At 43.6% G+C, this 23,252-nt stretch overlaps 2 protein-coding genes across 3 annotated transcripts; both read right to left on the reverse strand.

The window, feature by feature from the left end:
• Positions 1-5,562: 5,562 nt before the first annotated feature.
• Positions 5,563-10,337, reverse strand: RPL22L1 (ribosomal protein L22 like 1). The gene is made up of 4 exons (XM_081862894.1): positions 10,290-10,337; positions 8,287-8,379; positions 7,077-7,198; positions 5,563-5,898 (listed from the first exon to the last, which is right to left on the reverse strand). The coding sequence occupies exons 1-4, from the start codon at positions 10,296-10,298 to the stop codon at positions 5,754-5,756; spliced, it is 369 nt and encodes a 122-aa protein (XP_081719020.1). The 5' UTR covers positions 10,299-10,337; the 3' UTR covers positions 5,563-5,753.
• A 1,122-nt stretch (positions 10,338-11,459) lies between these two features.
• EIF5A2 (eukaryotic translation initiation factor 5A2) lies at positions 11,460-22,447 on the reverse strand. 2 transcript variants are annotated; one of them, XM_081862848.1, is made up of 5 exons: positions 22,296-22,447; positions 19,527-19,716; positions 18,101-18,205; positions 16,815-16,946; positions 11,460-14,523 (listed from the first exon to the last, which is right to left on the reverse strand). In XM_081862848.1, exons 2-5 carry the CDS (start codon positions 19,689-19,691, stop codon positions 14,464-14,466), a joined length of 462 nt encoding a protein of 153 aa, XP_081718974.1. In that variant the 5' UTR covers positions 19,692-19,716; positions 22,296-22,447; the 3' UTR covers positions 11,460-14,463. The 2 variants fall into 2 exon arrangements, with proteins under 2 accessions (XP_081718974.1, XP_081718975.1); XM_081862849.1 differs by lacking the exon at positions 22,296-22,447 and adding an exon at positions 21,796-22,171.
• Between the last annotated feature and the right edge of the window lie 805 nt (positions 22,448-23,252).

Below are 23,252 nucleotides of genomic sequence, written 5' to 3' on the forward strand. Positions count from 1 at the left end.
AGATGCAAAAATTGGCACCTTGGGAGAATGGATTCAGGGGCGGAGGAAGGGGGATGCGGGCTGCCCTGAGTGTCACCATTGAGGGGGGTGACAAAATGCTGGGTGGTACTCACTGCGGGGCCTGCAGTGCACCCAAGCCACACTTCTCTCCTGGGAGAGACATGGTGGCTTGGGGGTGTGCAGGCTCCGCGCTGCCCAAACGATCCGCCCGCTGCAGACTCTGGAGGCCCCACGGTGCACCCCACCCCTATGGTAGATGCTGGGATGCACCCCACCCCGATCTGGATGCTGGGATGGCTCTACCATCAAGGCACAGTCCCATTTTGTTTTTGTTTTTTTTATAATATTTTTATTAAGTTTATGGAATACAGAAAAAAGAAATAAAGACATAGATAGAAAAATACAGTAGAGAAATTACAAATTTCCATAATCCTTTTTTCCAACACATCTATTGGACTTCCCCACATCCTCCAAACCCTGCATTCTCTGTAATACAAAATATCAGCAATTTGTTAACTTATTTCCAAGCTTATTGTATCTTTCATTTTATCATGTTGCCTAATTTCAAAACTATTGTAACCCAAATCTTATATGTTTTAACTTAAACATAATAAAGTTATTTCATTATTCCACCTTTGACTTCTTGTACCTTAATTTCCATTTCATTAATTTACCAATGCTGAAGCAAGAATTTCTAAAAAGAGCATTTTTTAACATTCATACAACTTGTAATGTTTTTTCAAATAGTCTTTAAATTTTTCCCAGTCCTCCTCGATTGTTCCTTCTCCCAAGTCTCGGATTCTGCCAGTCATTTCAGCCAGTTCCATATAGTCCATCAACTGCGTCTGCCATTCCTCCAGCGTGGGTAAATCTTGTGTCTTCCAATGCTTAGAAGGCACAGTCCCATTTTGAAACCACGAAAAGCAAAACCTCTTTGAAACTACTTTAAGAGGTCTGAAAAAACACAAGAATAGACAAGCGCTGCTGGATCAAGTCAAAGGCCCATGTAGTTCAGCATCCTGTTCTCACAGCGGCCAGCCAGATTGTCAAGCAAAAAAGCCAGAATAAAAATCTCCCCTGCCCAGATCCTGCCTGCAGCCATGTGTGATTTCCAGAAACACCTCAAGAGGGAAACTGTCAACCAAGCCGCCACCTGACTTTGCAAGCGCCTTCTGCAGCTGTCAATGCAGCCTGTTTTACACTGAGCAGGGAACGCATTTAATTTCATCTGCCTGACACCTCCCACGCTACTTCTTAAGACTGTTACAAACTGCACTTCTGGGCTCCAACATCACACCTGGTTTTCCTCCTCACACCTCCACCTGCCAGCCTGGTTTTCTAAATTAACAGGGGGGTGCTCTTATCTAACTATAGACCAGAGGTGGGGAATCTTTTGCAGACTAAGGGCCACATCCTCTTCTGGTCAGCCTACAATTGGTCCCTTCCAATTTTATGACCCCATCCCATGCTATGTGAAAGTCATGGCTAAATTGTGTCCCATTGATTTCAGTGGGACCTAAGTTCAGCTGCTTAGTCCATATTCAATTCAATGTGCATAGCATCACTTAGTTCAGCTGGTCCTATGGGGATGGGGGCTGGCTCCCATTCTTTAGATGAGAATCTGCGATACATCATATACTCTGGTTGGTGGGGGGCCCTCCTGTTAATTCTCCTCAGTGGAGCCCCAAACACCTGCCCCAAAAGTCTTGCCCTAGGTGCCCCTTTGGTTTATCATTCTGCTGGATGATGGGGATCCAGAATGGCTGGAAGGAGACCCTTTACACAGTGCACCGTTGAACTATGGAACTCACTGCCACAAGATGCAGTGGTGGATGCCAACTTGGATGGCTTTAGAAAGGGATGGGATAAATTCATGGAGGACTATCTGTGGCTACTAGTCATGATGGCCTGTAGGACCAGAGGCAGTGTACCTGAATACCAGTTGCTGAGGATCGTGCTATAACACTCAAATCCTGCTTGCAGACCATAGGCAACTGGTTAAACCCTCTGTCTAGACAGCTCTGGATTAGATGGGCCTTTTGGTCTAACTAATCCAGCAGGGTCCTTCTTACGTTCTTAACTGAAAGAAGAACTTGAAGAACTCAGAAGCTCACTTGCAACTTCTGTTTGCCCTTCAAAAGGCTATACGGTAGCTTTTGCAATGAATAATGAGCTGCCCATTAACCAAGTTGTGTGGGGCAATACTCCGACCCAGATGGCTTTGGGTGGGGTGGGGAGCACAAAAAGTGTTAAGATGCCTGCTTGTTTGCCTGAGATGTTCATTTACATTCCCTTCTAAAGCTGCACGCTCTGCCGAATTATTATTATGGTGCAATACAGCCAGCTAGTGGCGAAGACTGTTAGCAGCCCATTGAACCGATATTTTAAACCGGCAATATAAATTCACTGGAGTATGTATGTATGTATGTATAAATAAATAAATAAATAAATATAAAAACAGTACTAAAGACTACGTGGATGTTCAGGTCTGTTAAAGAGATTATTGGGAGAGGCGAGTTCCCGAACGGAACAGCCAGTCCTTTTATAATCACGGACTACCCATACATTATATTTGAATAGTAAGGCAGTCACTGGAGACTTGAGAGCCATCTGGTGGATGAGGAACAAAAATCTACCTGGGAGGTGGGGAAGCTGTGGCCCTCCCGATGTTGAACTACAATTCCCATCAGCCAATGGTTAAGGATGGTGGGAGTTGTAGTTCAGCAGCATCCAGAGATAGAGGAGGCCGATGGGCATCGGGCCTAGTAGGCTGAAGGGCAGGGGACCAAGAGTAGGTGGAATCAGAGCCAATGACAAACTGAGTCAATCTAGTCTAGCTTTCTTCCCATCCTCCTCCCTGCTCGGTTCTACAACTCGAGACCAAGGAAGAAGCTGACAGCCAGGCCCACCCCTTGACTGGTCCTAAATAGTAAGGCAGAAAGTTGGTGGGTGCTTGAGGAGAAGACTGTTTGGAGAACAGATTCAACACCCTATCCACATACACACAGGCTCAAACATCTCCCAGAACAATGAACAGGAATAATTAGGAAAGGGACAGACAATAAAGGTATCAGTATACAAATGGATGGTGTGACTACATTTGAAATATTGTGTACAATACTGGTCACTCATTCTCAAAAGGAAGGAAGAAAGAGCTGGAGAAAGAAAGTATAGTATCCGGGGGCTGGAATACCTTCCCGGTTAAGGAAAGGCTAAAATATTTGGGGATTTCTAGTTTAGAAGATGCTGCGAAGGGAACAGATCAATGTGTCCAAATTAGTGGCAAAATTTTCCAAGATAACATTTCTGCCGCACTTGTGTAATAATGATTTGGCAATTGTAGGTCCCATGAATCTTAAAAAGAATTGAACTTTTTTTTTTTTGAGGTTGTGTTTTTCAAACCCACCTGCAATTCCCCCCCGCCAAAAGGACACAAACTGAAGGAGCAACTCCACCCACATCGTTCAGCCTGGACACTGAGGTCCAGCTTCGAGGGCCTTCTGGCAGTCCCCTCTCTGCAAGAAATGAGGTTGCAGGGAACCAGGCAGAGGGCCTTCTTGGTAGTGGTGCCTGCCTTGTGGAACACCCTCCCATCAGATGTCAAGGAAATAAACAACTACAGTGGACCCTTGGTTTACGTTACCTTTGGGTAACGCAACTTTCAGGTTGCGAACACAGCAAATCTGGAAGTGTATACTTTCGGGTTTTGCTGCGCGTGCATGAACAGAAGTGCTCTGCACACATGCACAGAAGCACTCTATTGTGCCGTCCGTGTGCACAGAAGCAGTGCCTCTAGATGCGGACTTTTGGGGTACGTACGGACTCCCAGAATGAAATAAGTTCGTAACCGGAGGGTCCACTGTATCTGACTTTTAGAAGACATCTGAATGCAACCCTGTTTAGGCAAGTTTTTAATGTTTGATGTTTTATCGTGTTTTTAATATTCTGTTGAAAGCCGCACAGAGTGACTAAGGAAACCCAGCCAGATGGGCGGTGTATAAGTACCGTAATAGAGTGGTACCTCGGGTTACATACGCTTCGTGTTACAGACTCCGCTGACCCAGAAATAGTACCTCGGGTTAAGAACTTTGCTTCAGGATGAGAACAGAAATCATGCAGCAGCGGGAGGCCCCGTTAGCTAAAGTGGTGCTTCAGGTTAAGAACAGTTTCAGGTTAAGAACGGACCTCTGGAACGAATGAAGTACATAACCAGAGGTACCACTGTAAATTATTATTATTATTAGCCAACCTAGCACCATCTAGCTGCTTTGGACTACAACAACCATCAGCCTCAGAGAGCACTGGGGTGTCCACTACACATGTGAGTTGTAGTCCAAAACAAATTGAAGGCACCAGGTTGACAAGGTCAGGCAACTATTGTTTTATGTTGCTACAGCTTAAAAAACCACATCTTCTCATTTTTAACATTGTTGCTGGAATTCTATTATTATTATTGCTTTCTTTTTGTTTGCAAATCATCTTTAAAGTTGAAACAGTAAGATCATCAGGGTTTGAAGGGACGCAATGCTGCAACCTTGCTGAAATCACACAGGTCTGGTCAGTGCTGGGAGGGGAATCCATCTGAGAGCCACATAAATCTCACCTTGAGTTATTGAAGAAAGGCTGAATACAAGTAGAAAGGTTTACATCCACCTAGGTCATGCTTGACCCACGTAAATCAATGGACTTAAACAACTTGCCTATTGAATTCAATGGGTCTATTCTTGAGTGTTATGAACACTGATCATCACCCATAATGAATAATCACAAATGCCAACGGCCGTCTTGCAGATAGCCACTCGGTTTTGAAAGTATGGTTACCAATTACAAATAGGGCTTGCATAAAATTATCCCAACAATGCTCTTGCTATATGCATGGTGCTGTCTGGAATGGCAGACTAAATCGCTTGCATAACCACTGTAGTGAACTGACTTTTGGCCAAACATAATAGCAGAACTGAAAGACTAAGACTTTTCTTCTGAAATTAGTTTCTGACTTAACTGCCTTAACCAGATTATTCCAAACCAGCTATTATTGGCTGGAGTCATTCTACACAGGAGACTCTGCAACCACTAAATATATAGAGAGCGCAGTCTAGAAACTTCTTAAATAGATCATTTGTGAGTACACTATACATTTAGTCCTGTATGACTATGGTGAAAATTCTGAGATAAGAATGGATTTAAGTTTTACTCTAGTTCTACTAGAACAATTATACAGTGGTTCCTCGGGTTACATACGCTTCAGGTTACACACTCCGCTAACCCAGAAATAGTACCTCAGGTTAAGAACTTTGCTTCAGGATGAGAACAGAAATCGTGCTTCGGAGGTGCAGTGGCAACGGGAGGCCCCATTAGCTAAAGTGGTGCTTCAGGTTAAGAACAGTTTCAGGTTAAGAACAGACCTCCAGAATGCATTAAGTTCTTCCGAGGTACCACTGTATAATGGACTGGTGAGTCACAGAGATTACAGGAATGTGGCCGTTAAGCATAAATATGTGACTGTGTTATGTATTTCAATGAAACGTAGGGAAAACCTCATGTCCACAAGAGAACTGCAGATTATAATTTATCAGGAGGCTCTTTTAATGAAACTTTTGAAACACAACAAATCCCAGGTGCCCACAGCAATCTATAAGTAAAGTCAGTGTACAATTTTTCTTTGGTAATAAATGATTTCATTCTCATAAATAGATGATTCATATGTACACGCTGTGTATCAGGGAAGACAATGCTCCACATAAAAGCTTATTCTACTCCTCGGCTTCAGACCCTTCGTCATCATGGCTGATCTGGAAATAACGCAGTTCGTAGGTCTCCTTGTCAGACGCAACCACGCGCAGCCAGTCACGGAGATTGTTCTTCTTGAGATACTTCTTTGTGAGATACTTAAGGTACCTTTAACACAAAAGGCCAAGTGATTTTAAGTGTATGATGTAATTTGATCACAAGCGTTTACAAAGACGTGATACAAGACAGCAGTCGATGACTGAGAAAACCAACAATGATTATTTGTTGAGCAGCTGACCCTTAAGACATAGCCTGTCTAGCAGAACACCTAAGTCTGCAATTATATAGACAAGGGAGAAATTTTAATGGTGCCCAATGGGGATTACTTCTGAATAGACATAGAACTCAGAACCAGAAAGTTCCCAGTCGAAATTTGTTGTTTGTCGTGAACTCACTGAATGGACTTAGGCAAGCCACTATTGTTATCTGCCCCATTTACAACCAGGAGGTCAAGCAGACCCACCTTACAAGATTGTTGAAAGGCTGAGAAGTATATGAAAAAATGTGAAACTCTTGAGGTCCTATATAAATACTATTACATGTGATGAAATGAATCTCCATATTAATGCAATCTATCTTAAAAGATGAACTTAATTCATCAAAGGATGAGGGCCATAGCTCAGTGGTAGAGAATCCCTACACAGAAGGTCTAAAGTTCAACCCAACCCTCTGAAACCCTGGAGTGCTGCTGCCATCAGCCTAGACCAGGCAAAGTCTGCGGCAGCTTATTGCTTGGGGTTAAATCCCAAAAAAAGCATCAAATCTGGCGCTCTTTGAAAAAAGCTAAATGGTTTGACTTGGTTTGGGACAGTTTAATATGATCCTGCGAGTGACCAATTGAGTAGGCAAAAACTAGGCCACTCCAGGAATTGCCAAAATTACACTGCTCTCCCACAAAAAACAACAACCCAAGAACACATATTTGGAAATCAAGTGAAATCCATTAGCTTCCTTTCAAATATATCATACTAGTTAAGAAATCAACTGTAGGAAGATGGGGCAAATTAAATAGCCCAACTTCACCTTCCAGTTCTCTTTCAAAAGCTGATATTCCAGAACAGAACTGAGAATAGTCTTCAGGTGTCAAGTGTGCGTTTGGCACAGAAACACATGCTAAAGACATGAGATAATAAACAGCCTCAAATGCTACTACTTCAGGTTAGCTTAACTGGGGAATTTCAACTAAAGCCACATTTTAAATTGGTTTACAATTCTTGCTACGTGTCCTGAGGTTTGGAGCTAAAATCAGAAAGAAAAGCCCACCACACAAAATAAAGAACACCCACCTTTTTGAGAACTGCCTTTCAGATGTCACTGTGATTTTGTTTTTAAAGCGTTCAATATGAACTACATTTCCCAAGTTTCCAGTTTTTCCATTGACCTTAACTTTTTCCTTCAGGAACTGTTCCTAATTCAAGAAAAACAAAAAAATGCAACACTAGGGAATGGTGCCCTAGATGTGGAACTAGGGAAGTAACCCTAGCCAGACAATCCATTATTACAGTCACAAAATGCAAATAAATCATGCAAGAATCAAGAAAAATGAATAATAGAAATATTCCTATTAATGTACCGTCTTTTTCGCCCTATAGGACGCAGTTTTTCCTCTCCAAAAATGAAGGGGAAATGTGTGTGCGTCCTATGGGGCGAATGCAGGCTTTCGCTGAAGCCTGGAGAGCGAGGGGGGTCGGTGCGCACCGACCCCTCTCGCTCTCCAGGCTTCAGGAAGCTATCCGCTAGCCGTGGGAGACGCAGCTCTCCCACGGCTAGCGGAGACCTTGCTGGCACCCAGAAGCTTGGGGCACACTGAGCTCAGCATGCCCCAAGCTTCGGGCTTCGCGCAGCGCTCCGCTAGCCATGGGAGAGCTGCGCGAAGTCATGCGGCTCTCCCACGGCTAGCGGATAGCAGCCTGTTCTGGGGGCTGGGGTCGGGGGAAGCTCAGGCTTCCCCCGCCCCACACCTGGGGGGGGGATAAATTTTTTTCTTTATTTCCCCCCCCAAAAAACTAGGTGCCTCCTATGGGCCGGTGCGTCCTATGGGGCGAAAAATACGGTAATTCATAACATACAATATCTGTCTCTCTCTATATATTTATTTTAAGATACCAAAACATTGGTACAATACATAGTCATTTGGTATGGAATCCATCTGGATTATGATTAAGATAGTCACTAAGCCAAGCTAAATAATTATCCCATCCAGGTCTGTAACTCCAAACCTCCCTGCACAAGCAAAGGTAATTGCAGGCAGTAAGAATTAAAACAGGATGTGATTAATTGGCTGCGAATGATTTACAGTTGTAAGAGTCAAGTTCTTACCCATAGGCCGATTTGACTAAAGGGCAACTATTTATCATGAATTTTATTATAAACACGCATAGACTTAACTTCCTTTAAAAGAAACCTCAAGCATTTGAGTTTTTTTCCTTCCTTAAGTTTCAATGTATGTTGCCATTAAAACATGACCAAAGAAGTGTGAACAGCAGAACTACTTACAAAATTTCCTGAATCAAATATTCCATCTTCTACAGGATGGGTGAGGTCAAGGCTATACTTGCAAGTTGATTTTTTCAGTTTCTTGTCCTTTTGCCAAAAGAAAACCAAACATGCCCCTAAAGTTAGTATAAATGATCCTTATATTCGATCAGTATAGTCAAGAGGAAATATATACCTCATATATCAGAGATGTCTTAATATATTTCTCTACTTAACCAATATTCTTTATCCTGTAACTTTCACTTAACACAGAAAATATATTAGTAATGAAAATTTCATCACCCACCCTCACTACAGTGCAAGCCAAGCATAAGAATTAACAGTTCTTTAATAGCTAACTTTGTTTTCCTCTCAAAGGGCTAGGGACAACTTTTTTGTTACCCTATTTTAGACTAAAATAACGGAGGACCTTGCGCCAAACAAACAAGAGCAGTTTCTGCCATGAGCACCAACTAGAATCCGAAGGGCCCATATGCAGGACCTGTGAAGTGGCAGAATCTGGCTAATCAGGGCAGTCAAGGGTCTTAGGAACCAGTGTGGTATAGTGGTTAGAATGCTAGACTAAGATATGGGAAATTAAGGTCAAACCCTCACTCAGCCATGAAGCTAACTAGGTGACCTTGGGCCAGTAACTACCTCTTCGCCTAACCTACCTTTGAGTGTTCTTGTGGGGATTCAATGAGAGGAAGAACGATGTACAGCAACTTGAATTTTTGCTAATTAAACACTATGGTCTTTTAAATGGGGGGGGGGGTTTGAGGCGTATTGGTTTTGTTACTATGTATTTTTATATTGTAAACCACTTTGTGATCCTCCAATGAAGGGTTTATAGAAATTTAATAAATAATAATAACTCCCGGGGGGGGGGGGGGGGAGGTTGGACTTAAGTGCTATGGAAGACCAGGATTAAGTGTCATTCCTTCATTTGTGGCTATCATAGCACTGGGCTTCCCCCCCCCTTTCATCCGATGTATACCTAATGTTAAGATGTACAGTGGTACCTTGGGTTACAGACGCTTCAGGTTATAGACTCTGCTCACCCTGAAATAGTACCTCAGGTTAAGAACTTTGCTTCAGGATGAGAACAGAAATTGTGCAGCGACGGCGCAGCAGCAGCAGGAAGCCCCGTTAGCTAAAATGGTGTTTCAGGTTAAAAACAGTTTCAGGTTAAGAACGGACCTCCGGAACAGATTAAGTTCTTAATCTGAGGTACCACTGTATACCTAAAGTTAAGCGGTGGTAATACACAAGATGCAGAACTGGGGACGCTCATCATTTACTATTGCCAGTTGATATTTATTTATTTATCCACGGGCTTTTCAATTTTCCCCATGTCCCTTTATGGATGTCCTATGCATTTTTGCTGGAGCAGCAAACTTGGGTGACCTTCCTTCAGATGTTTCTGGACTCCCAGAGAGCGGGGCCCAATGATCAATGACTTCAAATTGCAATCTAGCAACATTTCCCTTTGCGTGGCAGGATTAGGAAACCCATCACCGAAAAGCACGACGACGTGAATGAGGTACCTTAGAACAGTGTTTCCCAACTTTGGGCCTCCAGCTGTTTTTGAACTACAATTCCCATCATCCCTGACCACTGCTCTGGCTAGCTAGGGATGATGGGAGTTGTAGTCCAAAAACAGCTGGAGGCCCAAGGCTGGGAAACACTGCCTTAGAAAATTGGCAATGAGCTAAGAGAGTTCTTCACAAGAGTCCCCCAGACCTTATTTCGCATTATGTACGTGATCTTGCAAAACGTGTGTGGCGCCCATGAACTCAGGGTGCTAAACACGACAGGCAATCCTACTGGATTCAACGGGCTTACTCCCAGGTCAGGGGGATTTGGGGTCACAGCTACACAGCAGCCTCCCAACAGCCCTGCAAGGCTTACTAGTGTGTCGGAAAGGAGGAGGCGAGGGAGAGAGGAGTGAGCAGGGAAGCCTTCCTGCCCTCCTTTAACCCACGGGTGTCTCCCGCCACAGCCCGCCCGGCTCAGAAACTCACCGGCGCCATCTTGGCCAGGCAATGGAGAAAGGGAGGGCAGAAACATCGCGGCCGCGCTTTTATAGATATCCGCGCCGTGACGCAATGACGTACAGCGTGGACCACGCTCGAGGGATAAAGGAAGAGAGTTGACGCTCGGATCAGGGAAGCGGGGTAATACTTCCGGGTGCCGCGCGCCCGCTCGTTTCCGGTAACGTGCGCACACCGGAAGCTGCCTGACAGAGTCCGGCCGGTGGGTCCTGGTGTCTCGGCGCTTCTTTATTTTGGGGGGTTTTTCAAGATTAATCAATAGAAAGAAGAAACCCAAGGAGCGCGAGGAAGAACCGACCGGAAACAGCTTCGCAGGGCAATAGACAGGGGGCAGACGCAGTCCCGGGTGGAGAGGCTTGGGACTGGAGTCCTTCTGAATGCCGAGCGAGGCTCTACCTCAGAGCTACATCTCTTCCCAAGGTTCCCTATAATCGCTGTAGGATTTTTGGAACCCGTAGTCTGAGTGTGGAAATGCCACAAGGCTCCACCACACACACACCGTATTTTTATGCGAGCAAGCTATTCTTGGAAAAGCGCCTCCCAATTAGGCAAGTACTATTTAGGGTTGCCATATTTCAAACAATGAAAATCCGTCGTCCCCCCCCCCCAATTAACAAATCAAAACCAAATTAAATTAACACTATTATTTTTTATATTAAAAAAATAGGTTTCTTGCTTCGGATTTTCCTGGATATTTGACCGATATCCACTGGGATACTATTCCGGATGTATGGCAACCCCAAATACTAGCTGGCCAAAAATCTCTTTGCCCGCCTTTGAAGTAACAGTGGACTACGTTACAGGGGTTCAAGAAGCCCTTTCCAACCCCAAACCTCTCCCCTCTGCAATGCAGCAGATATTAACAATCAGTTTTAGCTTTTGGGTGTCAAGTCCTCCCCAACCTTGTTTTACAGTGGGAGAAATATTGGGCACCTTCGTGCTGTTCAAGCAAATGTATTTGCTCAGGTCAATTTTTATTGGGCAATCCACTGCAGCCTTCCTTTTCAAGTGAGATTGTGATCAAGGATGCATGCTTAATAAGGAAACTACAGTAGGGTCACGTCTGTATAGAATTCATAATCTGTGGAAGTGCATATACAAGGCATTTATTAGCAGTTGTAGTGAAAAAAGTCAAAAGAGTAGCACTTAGGTTCAAACTTTATTCTCATTGTGATCCAAATCATAATTCAAACTTTTCAATAAAACAGTCGTTAAAAGCCAAGAACTCTTAACACATGAATACGCTATTACAGAAATGCAGAAAAAATACAAACCTTTCAAGTTTTGCTTTTAAAGTCAAAAGTCACTCCTGTACAATGAACACTGCATCCATTTGCTAGCCAGTAGGTATATTGCATACTTGTCTGAGCTACCGTATGTGGCAAATACAAAACCCCTTCTCCCCACACATTGTTTACAATTATATGTTAATGTAACAGTCACTGATCATGAGCGTTCACTACAAGACCTAGATAAAACAATGTAAATAAAAGCCACAGGGATCATTGTCCGAGTTGTACTGTGGAAATGTGGGTATAATGTATGAGAGTCATATGCTTTACCCAGGATAAAATGTTTAAGCACAGCTTGTTCTATGAAAGTTTCCAGACACAGCCAACATTTCCATACTTAAAGCTTACTGCAGTCAAACATGTCATCTAGTCACTAGAATAGCTTGGTCACAATGTTTGACTGTGTTAGACTAAGGTTCAATGTACTAGAACTCTACTTGCATCATAGGCATGCTATAAATTTATGGAATACAAAACCCTGTAAGACTTTCAAGCAGCTTTGTTAAAATAATCAACTTAAGCTCTTTCAATTCTTCACAAGAGCAGCCCTGAGAAGAGTATATTCAAGTCATGGCTCAACTAGCAGTGGTTTTGTTGAACAAAGACACAACAACACATCAAGAGGTAAAGTTGGGTTTTAAAAAAGAAGTTCCTAACATCTGAGGCAAGAGAACCTACAGCACACTGAACAAAACATCAATGGACCCAAACAAGAAAGCTTGCACCATTACAGAACAGCAGCAGGACTGAGTTGCTCATATCAACAGCCTTAATTTTGGCTTACAGCTTGTTAGAAGAGCTTCCACCTGCTCCAACTAAATACAATTTGTTCCAACTATGAAGTAAAAACCATTTAAAAGTGAATTTAGAGAAACATGATTACCCTGAAATAGCTTAAATAACCTGAAAGATACAGTATTAAGCTTTTATTAGCAAAGTTAGTTTATTGTAAACCTGGTGGGTTTGTAGATTGCTCTCTACTAATGAAATGGCTTTGCTATTGTCTTATTGTAAATACTGTAGTTTTTACTGGTGAAATGACACTGCAAAACCTGTATGCAAAAGAGTGCCATACAGATCTACTTAGCAGATGTGTTTTCCCCCCCATCTAGTCTAGATATTCTGTGGTTCCAGATTGCTAAAAGTCAAGTTGAAATTAAGACAGCATGTTTTCCGAAGTATAAGAGGGCACTTCAGTAACACATTTCCAAAAGCCACCTGCCTCTACACATTTTAGTTGCATACGTCCTTAAGATGATGCAAGCAGTTAAGATGTTAGAAGGACTCTTCAGATACTATGACACCAGTTTACTTCTCAAAACTGTTCACATTCATGACTAATGATACTAGCTGAGTCCATGTTTCAAACTGAGACTTCTCATTCAAACCATGAATACTGAGAATCAACTATCTAGGAACACTCACATGATTAGACTAAATATGCTAAAATCCTTCAGCTTTCCAGTAGCCCTAGATCTTGAAATATGTAGTTATTTACTACCACATCAAGACTGTGCTTTGTTCGAGTGTTTATTGCCAAATCAATCTACATTGTGCCCCTTCTCTGCATAGATACTTATAATATAGAGCCTACCACTAGACCCTGATGGAGTTCATTTACACCTGTTGTCTAACTAACTTCACTGATTAAAGGGCAACCATATTCCTAACTGAAGCTCAAAATCCTGTTTCCTATGCACACAAAAAGCTGCCAGTAATGAACTAAGCACGTTTTAAGAACCCAGTCACTAGTTCAAGTTAGTCAGTTGCTACCAATATTTAAGGCAAATTTAAGTTAAGTTGGTGTCCCGCAAAATGCTAATGAAGAAGCATGATCTTACAAAGTTGAAGGTCATGTAGACAAATTGTCTGTTAGCGATTAGGCATTTGCCTGTTCAGTGTAATCAAGTCTTGCACAAGTAGATTGTGAGTCAGAGTGACCCTTTAACACAGCGCTGAAGTTCTTGTACTTGATAGAGCACTCTGTCATAGTTCTTTTTGGGACTGTACAACCCATGGCCTAATTTCAGTTGCGTGAAACCAGGCTCATATTAAGCCTTTATACAAGCTAGTATGTGCACTTTTGATCCATTAATAAAAAGTCAAAAAGTCTATTTGTGCTACAAAACTAAAGAGTTAAAATCAAAAACAAATATGCCTAATACTGAAACACTTGAGGCATTCCCTTCTTTTAAACTAGAAGAGTGGCTGAACTCCATGTTGAAATCAAAGGCCTCTAGTGAATCTCCTCTCCCTCCCTCCCACCCACCCCCAAGCTTTTGTGCACTATTAACCAGAGTATGAAAGCATCCAATATTCTGGATGTTTGCATCACAGGCAAATGGTGACATGTTAAGAGTGAGCCAGCCAGCAAGACTACAGATATAAGTTTGTTGTACATGGCCATCAGCACTGGCATTTTGATCACATGAGTTCCCTTGTCTCCAGCTCAATGACTATTCACAGTTCAGTGCAAGCCACATTTCACCATATTTTAAGATAAAAGTGGTTATTCGCATTTGTTTAAAATGTTGTATTTAAACACTATTCTTACTTAAACCCAAACTTAGTACTACCTTGGTATTGGCACTGCTATACAGTCTCATTCGAGCAAAGCATACTAGTTAATACCTCATGATCTAAAATGACAGTTTTGACTGCCTTGCCATTCCTGTAAGCACTTGAACTTCAGCAATTTTAATATTGCCAAATGGCTTGCAACATTAGCCAGCACTATTTTCAAACAAAGACACGAGGTTGCTAGTGAAGGTTATAGCTTTGGTGATAATTAGAACTAAAATAAGAAATCTGCAGTTGCTGAGATATGAGCAGCTGCTCAAATCCAGATGGTCCTATTTGCAAGGTTTTATGGCTACAGCACATTCTTCACTCATTGCACACATGACTGATACCTAAAGGAGAGAGAAAAAGCATTATTAGGATACGCAAAACAGCTATTACATTTACAACAAGTGTTGTGATGGCAATAGTTGAGTTCTAGCACCAGTATTCCAATTTTAGTCAACCTCCCAGCAAAACACTAATCACAAAGCACATAATTAAGCCAATCTAAAATAGTAGCAGCTTGAGTTCAGCTGCAAAATAGGAAGTATTTATAATAAAGACAAGCTGAGGAATATAACTTTAACTTATCCTGATCATCTAGTTTAGGAGGGCACTGATATCATTTCCATGTAATAATAATAATAATAATAATAATAATAATAATAATAATAATAAATTTTATTTATATCCCGCCCTCCCCAGCTGAAGCTGGGCTCAGGGCGGCTAACAACAATCAAAATAATCCAACGATTCTAAAAACATTTCTTCATAAAAATTAATTAAAATCAAATTTATTGCAACCAATAAGCAAAATTCTGTGCAGATTGCCAGAGGAGGGGGGTCAGGCTGCGCCCTGACCAAAGGCCTGGTGGAACAGCTCTGTTTTGCAGGCCCTGCGGAAAGATGTCAAGTCCCGCAGGGCCCTGGTCTCTTGTGACAGAGCGTTCCACCAGATTGGAGCCGCGGCCGAAAAGGCCCTGGCTCTAGTTGAGGCCAGCCTAACCTCTCTGTGGCCTGGGATCTTCAAGATGCTTTTATTTGCAGACCGTAAGTTCCTCTGTGGGACATACCAGGAGAGGCGGTCTCGTAGGTACGAGGGTCCTAGGCCGTATAGGGCTTTAAAGGTTAAAACCAGCACCTTAAACCTGATCCTGTACTCCACCGGGAGCCAGTGCAGCTGGTATAGTACCGGATGAATGTAATCTCACAGCGAAGACCCCATAAGGAGTCTCGCCGCGGCATTCTGCACCCGCTGGAGTTTCTGGGTCAGTCTCAAGGGTAGCCCCACGTAGAGCGAGTTACAATAATCCAGTCTGGAGGTGACCGCCACGTGGATCACAGTGGCTAGGTCAGGGCGAGAGAGGTAAGGAGCCAACTGCTTAGCTTGGCGGAGATGAAAAAATGTAATTATTTTGCCGCCACGTATTTGACAAAATGAGACAGTGGTTCCCAATTAGAGGTCTGCATAACCCATCCAGGAAGTCCATGGCTCATCAACTGCTCGGGACATCTCATTTTTTTAGGGCTATGCTCTTGTGTAGGAGTGTGGTCCAGAAAACGCGCATCACAGTTGAGCTGGGACGTTTTGGGGGGTATGGTGTCACCACTGAGGTAACAAATGTTACATTTTCAAAAGTAGGGGGACCATGGCTTGGCTTTTGAAAAACAGGCGGTCTACAGTACTTAGCTATTTAGGAACCACTAGATTTACATGGTGACAGCAGTCACGAAATTAAAAGACGCCTGCTCCTTGGGAGAAAGGCGATGGCAAACCTAGACAGTATCTTAAAAAGCAGAGAAATCACCTTGCCAACAAAGGTTCATATACTTAAAGCCATGGTTTTCCCAGTAGTAATGTATGGAAGTGAGAGCTGGACCATAAAGAAGGCTGATTGCCAAAGAATTGATGCTTTTGAATTATGGTGCTGGAGGAGACTCTTGAGAGTCCCATGGACTGCAAGAAGATCAAATGCATCCATTCTTAAGGAAATCAGCCCTGAGTGCTCACTGGAAGGACAGATCGTGAAGCTGAGGCTCCAATACTTTGGCCACCTCATGAGAAGAGAAGACTCCCTGGAAAAGATCCTGATGTTGGGAAAGATTGAGGGCACAAGGAGAAGGGGACGACAGAGGATGAGATGGTTGGACAGTGTTCTCGAAGCTACAAACATGAGTCTGACCAAACTGCGGGAGGCAGTGGAAGACAGGAGTGCCTGGCGTGCTCTGGCCCATGGGGTCACGAAGAGTCGGACATGACTAAACAAGATTTACATGTTGGTTTTTGTTACTAGTGTGATGCCAAAGCTTCCCATGGCTGATACGTTCTGCTTTGAAGGTATAATGTATTTCTATTTTAAATGTGTTGCAAGTTGCTTGGAGACCTTCAGTTAGTAAGCAATTAAAAAGTCTAATAAATAATATGAAGAAAAAAACAACTGTAATTACAAGAGATAAGCCATTTATTATTTCAGAATAGAAAACTAATTCTACTTTATCCCCCTTTCTTTTCTCCCCATTAAAATAAGGCCCAGGAAGTTATTTTAGATCAACCGTTAGCAGCAATAAAGTACTTTCAAGGTAACTTGGGTGTCTTAAGAAAAATAAAACCCCAGATTTTTTCAAACCACTGAGATTTTACCTGGAAATCTTCGCCTGCATTATATTTCCCCTCTATTTCTTTGCCTAGTTCACCTTCTGGCACCTTCAGATCCTCACGAACTTCACCACTTTCTGTCAGCAAAGAGAGATACCCATCCTGTATACAGATCAGCTGCAAGAAATTAACAATTCCAATTCAATTTTATTCATAATTGCATGAAGTTCAGTCAAAAGTACTGGCATTGAGCCATATGGGCCCTGCTTTCTGAACTTAGCATTTTGCTTCTGATTGCTATAGACCAGTGGTTTTCAAAACTTTTTTCTCTGGACCACATTTTCAGAATAAAAATGTATAAAACAATGCAGCTACATGAGAATATGAATCATTCACAAATTATATTTATTGATTGTCCTGGAATCTTTCTGCCACACTTGCCATTGTCTCCTGCTTTATCAATGTGGCATACCACACCGTTTGAGAACCACTGCTACAGAAGAACAACCTTGCACATTTCTAATACACAGAACCCAGTTTCAACCGTTTTTTAGCTCAGGATCTATTCAGTGTGAATCACAGCTTTAGTCACTAAAGGGATAAAGTTAAAAATGCTCTATTCAGTAGCACTTTCTAGCAAAAGCAGCTTTGAAACTGAAAAATATAGTAAGATGATCTAAAACTGTCAAATAATTTTATATGTGGTTCCAAATATTGCTATTGGCAGATGTTCTGCAAATGTAATTTGCTTCAAATATTCCTGAATATTTTATAGCAAAGCCTATTGAAGAAATTGCTACCATATTAACCCAGCATGAGATATTTCATAGTACTGCAAAGTACCTGAAGAAAGTTCTACTAACATACACTATGCTCTGTATTTAAACATATACATCAAAGCAAGGAACTGCACAACAAAATTGCACAAAATTTTTAGTCTGACAAACAATTCATCAACAAGGGGAATATTTAGGGCCACTTGTTTTATTAAGTCTATGTGTATCCCATCTTTTCTATTAGCATGTTCAAGGTGGCCCCTATCCTACAAAATCAATTCATAATGATTTGATGGCATTTGTAATAATCTCTCCACTCCCTCTAATGATGGCATTTTATGTTGTCCAGTGGCCGCACCAAGGGTTAAGTATTTGACTGGAAATGGGATGTCAGAGGTATGAGATTACAAAACCCAGCTCATTTCAATGGGTCCTTTGGAAGGCTAAGTAATTTAAGGTGTAGAATTTTAATTAAGGAAGCATAGTTTTTTCATAGGACATCAGGCTATGCCCAGAAGGGACTTTCTATTTGTATAGATTAAAATGTAGACTTACTTGATAGTCATTCCTCTTGATGTTAGGAACATCCATATTGTGAGTGGAAGGACAAATATCTTCATATTTTTTGCCAGTGAACACATCAATGCCAACTAGGTGCACCTAGGAGAATGTTCATGCACATATATTTAGGCTACCAAGAACAGTATGTTCCAAGAACAATGTTTGGGGTAGGTGGGGGGAGATAGAAAGCAATGAACAGTAATTCATGTGCATCCACCCAGAGACTAAAGCTGGAACAGTTCTCTAAGGAAAAGCCACATATAATGATACTCAAATTACAGTCTATAGTTGACTGGAACAAGACAGTGAAACACATGGCATGAATCCTGCATGCGACCCTCAAAGCCGTTTTTGGCAGCCCTCAGCAACATTTGACCCAAAACCAGTTAAGGAGGCACTGAGCTTTGGGAAGAGTTGTCTCTACACAACTACACTACAACTCCCATCGTCCCTAGCTGGCAGGACCAGTGGTCAGGTATGATGGGAATTCTTGTCCAACAACATCTGGGGACCCAAGGTTGAGAAAGGCTGGGCTAGCCTATACAGTACAGTATCTTACTTCAGGAGAGAAAAGTCATGAATGATTTACCCATCTCCACAAATAGCTTAGAATTCTGAGACATATAGTTTCCTGTAACCAAAAGTTAGCATTTAAATTGATGTTTGGATGTAACTTCTATGCTAACTGCCTAGATTCAAGTCACCTATGCATGCCCATCACCTTTAAGAATCCTTCTACCAAGGAGATATCTTACTGAAGAACTATCAAGATCATATTTGTGTATATTGACAGTTCTGAACTTAAGCATGTGCTTAGATACAAATTACACAAGCTCCAAAAGAGAGGCCTGAGTAACTCAAGCTACCTCAGTTTTCTAACTTAAATTCACAAGCTTAATCCTGGCGTGTTCCAAACCCGGGAGGACCAGGTTGTGCTGCAGATCTATACTGATTCCCTTCTCACCCTCACCATCGGATTCCCTCCATTTGTGATGCAAAACTAGAGAGGAGCATATGAGCTTCCAGCTTGTTTGTAATCCTCCAAACCATGATTTGGAGAATAAGAATGCAATGTCTGAATTGAACCAGTCGTACCACTTGGAATCAGATACATCATTCAGACAAAGGTATCTAGAAAGGTTGCAAATTTACTAACAAACAGTGTGCACTATATTGAGGGACTCACTTTTCATACTCTCCCCTAGCAGAGAATGCCACCCAAGTCAGAAACCTTATACTAGGACAGCCAGCTAGACTTGCACTACAAGAAGACAGATAGTGACAAGTTAAGTAAGACTGGGCCACGCACCTGGCAAATCTGATGTTAATGTTTAATATTAGTAAACTAATATTCATTGAAGAGTAATATTGGCATACCAGAACAGAAGTAAAACTCAAGAAAGCTCTACCAAGCAATTACCTTTGCATGACCATGCTTGCCAGTCTTCGAAGTTGACATTTCTACAATCTTGCAGGGACGTCCCTTCAGCACCACAAAGCCATTTTTGCGGAGTGCAGAACACTGCATAGGGTAGGTGGCAGAAGCACCAGCATCTCCAGTGGTAAAATCAACTTCATCAGCCATAGTATGTAGTGTGTTCTGGCAAATACTATAAAATTTAAAAATAAATCCAGTTATTTCATGTATCAGTTACATAATAAAGTATTTGTATCTTTTAGATATGCAGATGAACACAAACCATACTTCGAATATAATGAACCATGTTACAGAAAGTACTACGCTCAGTCCAGCATTGAACATATCAACATACTCCACCTTCACTGCAAGTACGACAGACTTGTGAAATGGAATAGCTGTCCCCTGTGGTCACTGAGTACACATCCTAAAAATGCTAGCTCAAGACTGCAGTATGAGATGGGAAGGGCAATATTTTACACTCAGGGGTCCAAACTGCCATGTTATGGCTCAGCCAAGGCATGGGGAGAGGAGGAAGAGAAAAGTTGCAGGAGACAATGGTAACAAGGAATGCAAAATTACAATTACAAGATTTATAAGAAATGCAAATTTTACAAGATTTAAAAACTGGGACAATAGATTTATAAATTTGGTTTCTGAAGCTGTGAAATAGCATTTTGGGGGATTATTGAAGATTAAGTGCTACTGTCCCACACTCGACTTAAACATGAACACAGTATTTTGCTGGCAAATGCCAGCTCCTATTTGGTGAGAGCTACAGGCGCTGTGCGTTAAACCACAGAGCCTAGGGCTTGCCGATCAGAAGGTCGGCGGTTCGAATCCCCACGACGGGATGAGCTAGGTCCCTGCTCCTGCCAACATAGCAGTTTGAAAGCAGGAAAGCGGGAAGGCAAACGGCGTTTCTGTGCGCTGCTCTGGTTGGCCAGAAGCGGCTTAGTCCTGCTGGCCACATGACCTGGAAGCTGTACGCCGGCTCCCTTGGCCAATAAAGCGAGATGAGCACCGCAACCCCCGAGTCGTCCGCGACTGGACCTAATGGTCAGGAGTCCCTTTACCCTTACACACCACAGCAATTATAACTGTAACATGTTTCCCACACACTCTGATTGTATGGTGAAGTATACAACTGAGCAATTACCAGCGAATGGGGCTTCTTATTACAGGATGGTTGCGGCAGCATGAAGAATCGCATCTCTCAGAAGTGCCTTTTTGGCAACAACTACAGCCATTTCATGATATTACAATCACAGCAGTTACCCTCAAGCCAGAAATGAAGTGCATGGGGAGAGGTGATGTGAAAGAGCAAAGGGATAACTAATATAGGGTGCTTACAGTAGGCATTTTGTGGTGGTTCATAATTCTGGCAACCGAAGCAAGTCTACTTATCATTTAGTGATCTCAGGAACCTATTTCATCACTGTCTAAAAGCTCTAAGGGTGTACCATGACTGGTTGGGAATGCAGCAGACAGGCGTTAAGCAGATGGGGCTGCTACATCACTACTCTCACAAGAGAATGGAATTTCAACAGATACAGAGCTTATTTTACCCTGCATGGCAAATGGGATTACTCTCAGGAAGGGTTTGTGAGCATCTTAAAGGTATCTGGGTGCCCACTATTGCTCAACAGAGGGGGGGGGGGTGTACGAGGTATGGGAAGATTTGACTAGACGACCTTTGGACAGACCCTACACATCAATTCTTAAGAGGAACAAGGAAGCTTAGTAGGTGTGCATTCACTTACTCTCTCACACACATTGAGCACACAGGGCCACGATTTGACTGACCCAGCCACCAAAAGCGGAAACCAATGTGGGAAAACAATGGCCAAAGGAGCTCCTCTACCTATTAAACCCCCAAAACACAATCCAAAATCCGCAATAGGGCAGTATCTTTATTAGGGCGTTTTCTCATCTTGGTTAGTCCTAATGGCCCTAGAATTGGCCTCCACAGTCACTTACGAACTCACTGTTAAAACCGTGCTTATGGAAGACAATCTTACGCAGCTACGAGTGATCGCCAAAGACGACGACGACGACGACTATGAATTCTAGCCATTTTCTTGGGGACCAACATGGCTGCCTTTCCTTCTTGGGTAATTCTAAACACTCGTGACCAAGAAGCAAAAAGGCCATCATGGATGGAGAAGCTGCGGACCCCCCCCCCCCGCCCTGGGACTGCGAGCAGCTCCTAACCAGGTTGGTCGGGGTGTGTGTGTGTGATATGAGGTGGTGTAGGCCCAACGCTATCTACCTGGCTATCCTGCACGGCAAAGGGGTTGGGATGGATGACCCTTGGGGGCCCCATCCGACTCTACGGAGGGCACCGCTGCCTCCCCGCGGAATACACCGTTATTATGCGGGGGGGGGGGAGTCAGCAAGCCAATTTAAACATGGTTTTCCTCACAGAGCGGGTAATGAGAGAAACAGAGCTGAGGAAACGATCCGCTGGCCTGGGAAATTCAAGCCCCCGCCCCCCCCCGGTTCCTCCATCTCCTCAGCCCCGAGTCCCCCCAGCTCCCGCGAAGGGAGGCGCCCCGCATGGCCGCCTCGTGGGAAGAGCAGGCGGCGCCGGGGAGAAGCCTGAGGGGAAGGCGCCGGCCGCCTCGGACCCGGGTCTGCACCAGACCAGTCCGGCCCGGTTCGCCTGAGAGGATTCCAAGCGGCCCGCCGACGGCTCCAACGGCTGAGCGGAGGGACTAAGCGGTGGGGGGGGGGGCGCCGCACGCACCCGCGTCAGGAGCCAGCACTTACCTCCCACGGCGCAGGGAAAGACTGGAAGAGCGTCGCAGCAACGCGCACGCGCAGAGCAGCCGTAAAGGGAGGCAGGGAGGCGTGTGGGTGGAGAAAAGGAGGGAGGGAGAGCGGGAAGGGGAGGGGGGAATCCCCCGAGGCGTGAAGGGAGCGCGCGCCGTACGTTCCAAATTTAAAGGAGGGAGGGAAGAAAATCCCCTCAGCCCCGCCCACATCGGGTACAGGTTATCCTCCTTCGCCATTGGCCGCTTTATCGCCCCACCCACGCAAGGCGCGAGCCCGGACCTACGCGCCGGTCTCTACGCCACGTGACGGCTTTTGCCTCCAGGACGGCGCCGCCTCCGCCTCCCTCCACATCCTGGATGTCTACACTTTTACGGCGTCTGTGATCGTCATCTGCCTGCGCCAACTCGCGGCTGAGCCAGGAGTTTTCCTACACGTGTGGGCGCTTCGCAGCATGTGCTCGGCTTTGCCCGGAAGCGGTACGGAAAGCGGCTTGGATCAGAAAGCCTGGGCTCTTGCCGCGCGCGGCATTGTGTTGAAGCGTGCTGGTAGTTAGTGGGTTGGGAGAGCAGCAGCACCCCATCTTTTTTTCATACGAAAATGGTTAAGAAGCTTTGTGGAGTGTCAGTAGGTTGGCACAAACCATGACGTTTGGGGACATTAATCTAGCTCAGGGTTCTTAATAGTGTCATTCCTTTCATAAAACCTTTAGGGCAGGGACTCTCTTACTATTTATTTTTGCAAGCCATGCTTGGAGTGTGAGTCGACTAAAGAGCAGGCTAAACATGCTTTAAACAGATAAAACTTAAAGTCTCTCTATCTCAGTACTCAAAAGAAATATAGTGGTTACTTAATTTGCACAGGTGCTTAGCTTGCCTGTCTGCTTAAGTGTTTACCTCGCACAACAGGCTCCCTCAGAAGTCTGTCTTATACCCCTTGTTGGCTCCCCCAATT

This window comes from Podarcis erhardii (genome assembly GCF_964252035.2).
Source record: "Podarcis erhardii genome assembly, chromosome: 5".
In the NCBI taxonomy this organism is placed as follows: domain Eukaryota; kingdom Metazoa; phylum Chordata; class Lepidosauria; order Squamata; family Lacertidae; genus Podarcis; species Podarcis erhardii.

Coding starts and splice junctions, on each gene's coding strand:
- EIF5A2 (XM_081862848.1), bottom strand. CDS start 19,691: ATGGCTGATGAAGTTGATTTTACCACTGGAGATGCTGGTGCTTCTGCC. Junction 18,206..19,526: donor GCAAGCATGGTCATGCAAAG/GTAATTGCTTGG, acceptor ACATTCTCCTAG/GTGCACCTAGTTGGCATTGA. Junction 16,947..18,100: donor TCAAGAGGAATGACTATCAA/GTAAGTCTACAT, acceptor AATTTCTTGCAG/CTGATCTGTATACAGGATGG.
- RPL22L1 (XM_081862894.1), bottom strand. Junction 7,199..8,286: donor TATTTGATTCAGGAAATTTT/GTAAGTAGTTCT, acceptor TTCTTGAATTAG/GAACAGTTCCTGAAGGAAAA. Junction 5,899..7,076: donor GAAAGGCAGTTCTCAAAAAG/GTGGGTGTTCTT, acceptor TTTGTGTTAAAG/GTACCTTAAGTATCTCACAA.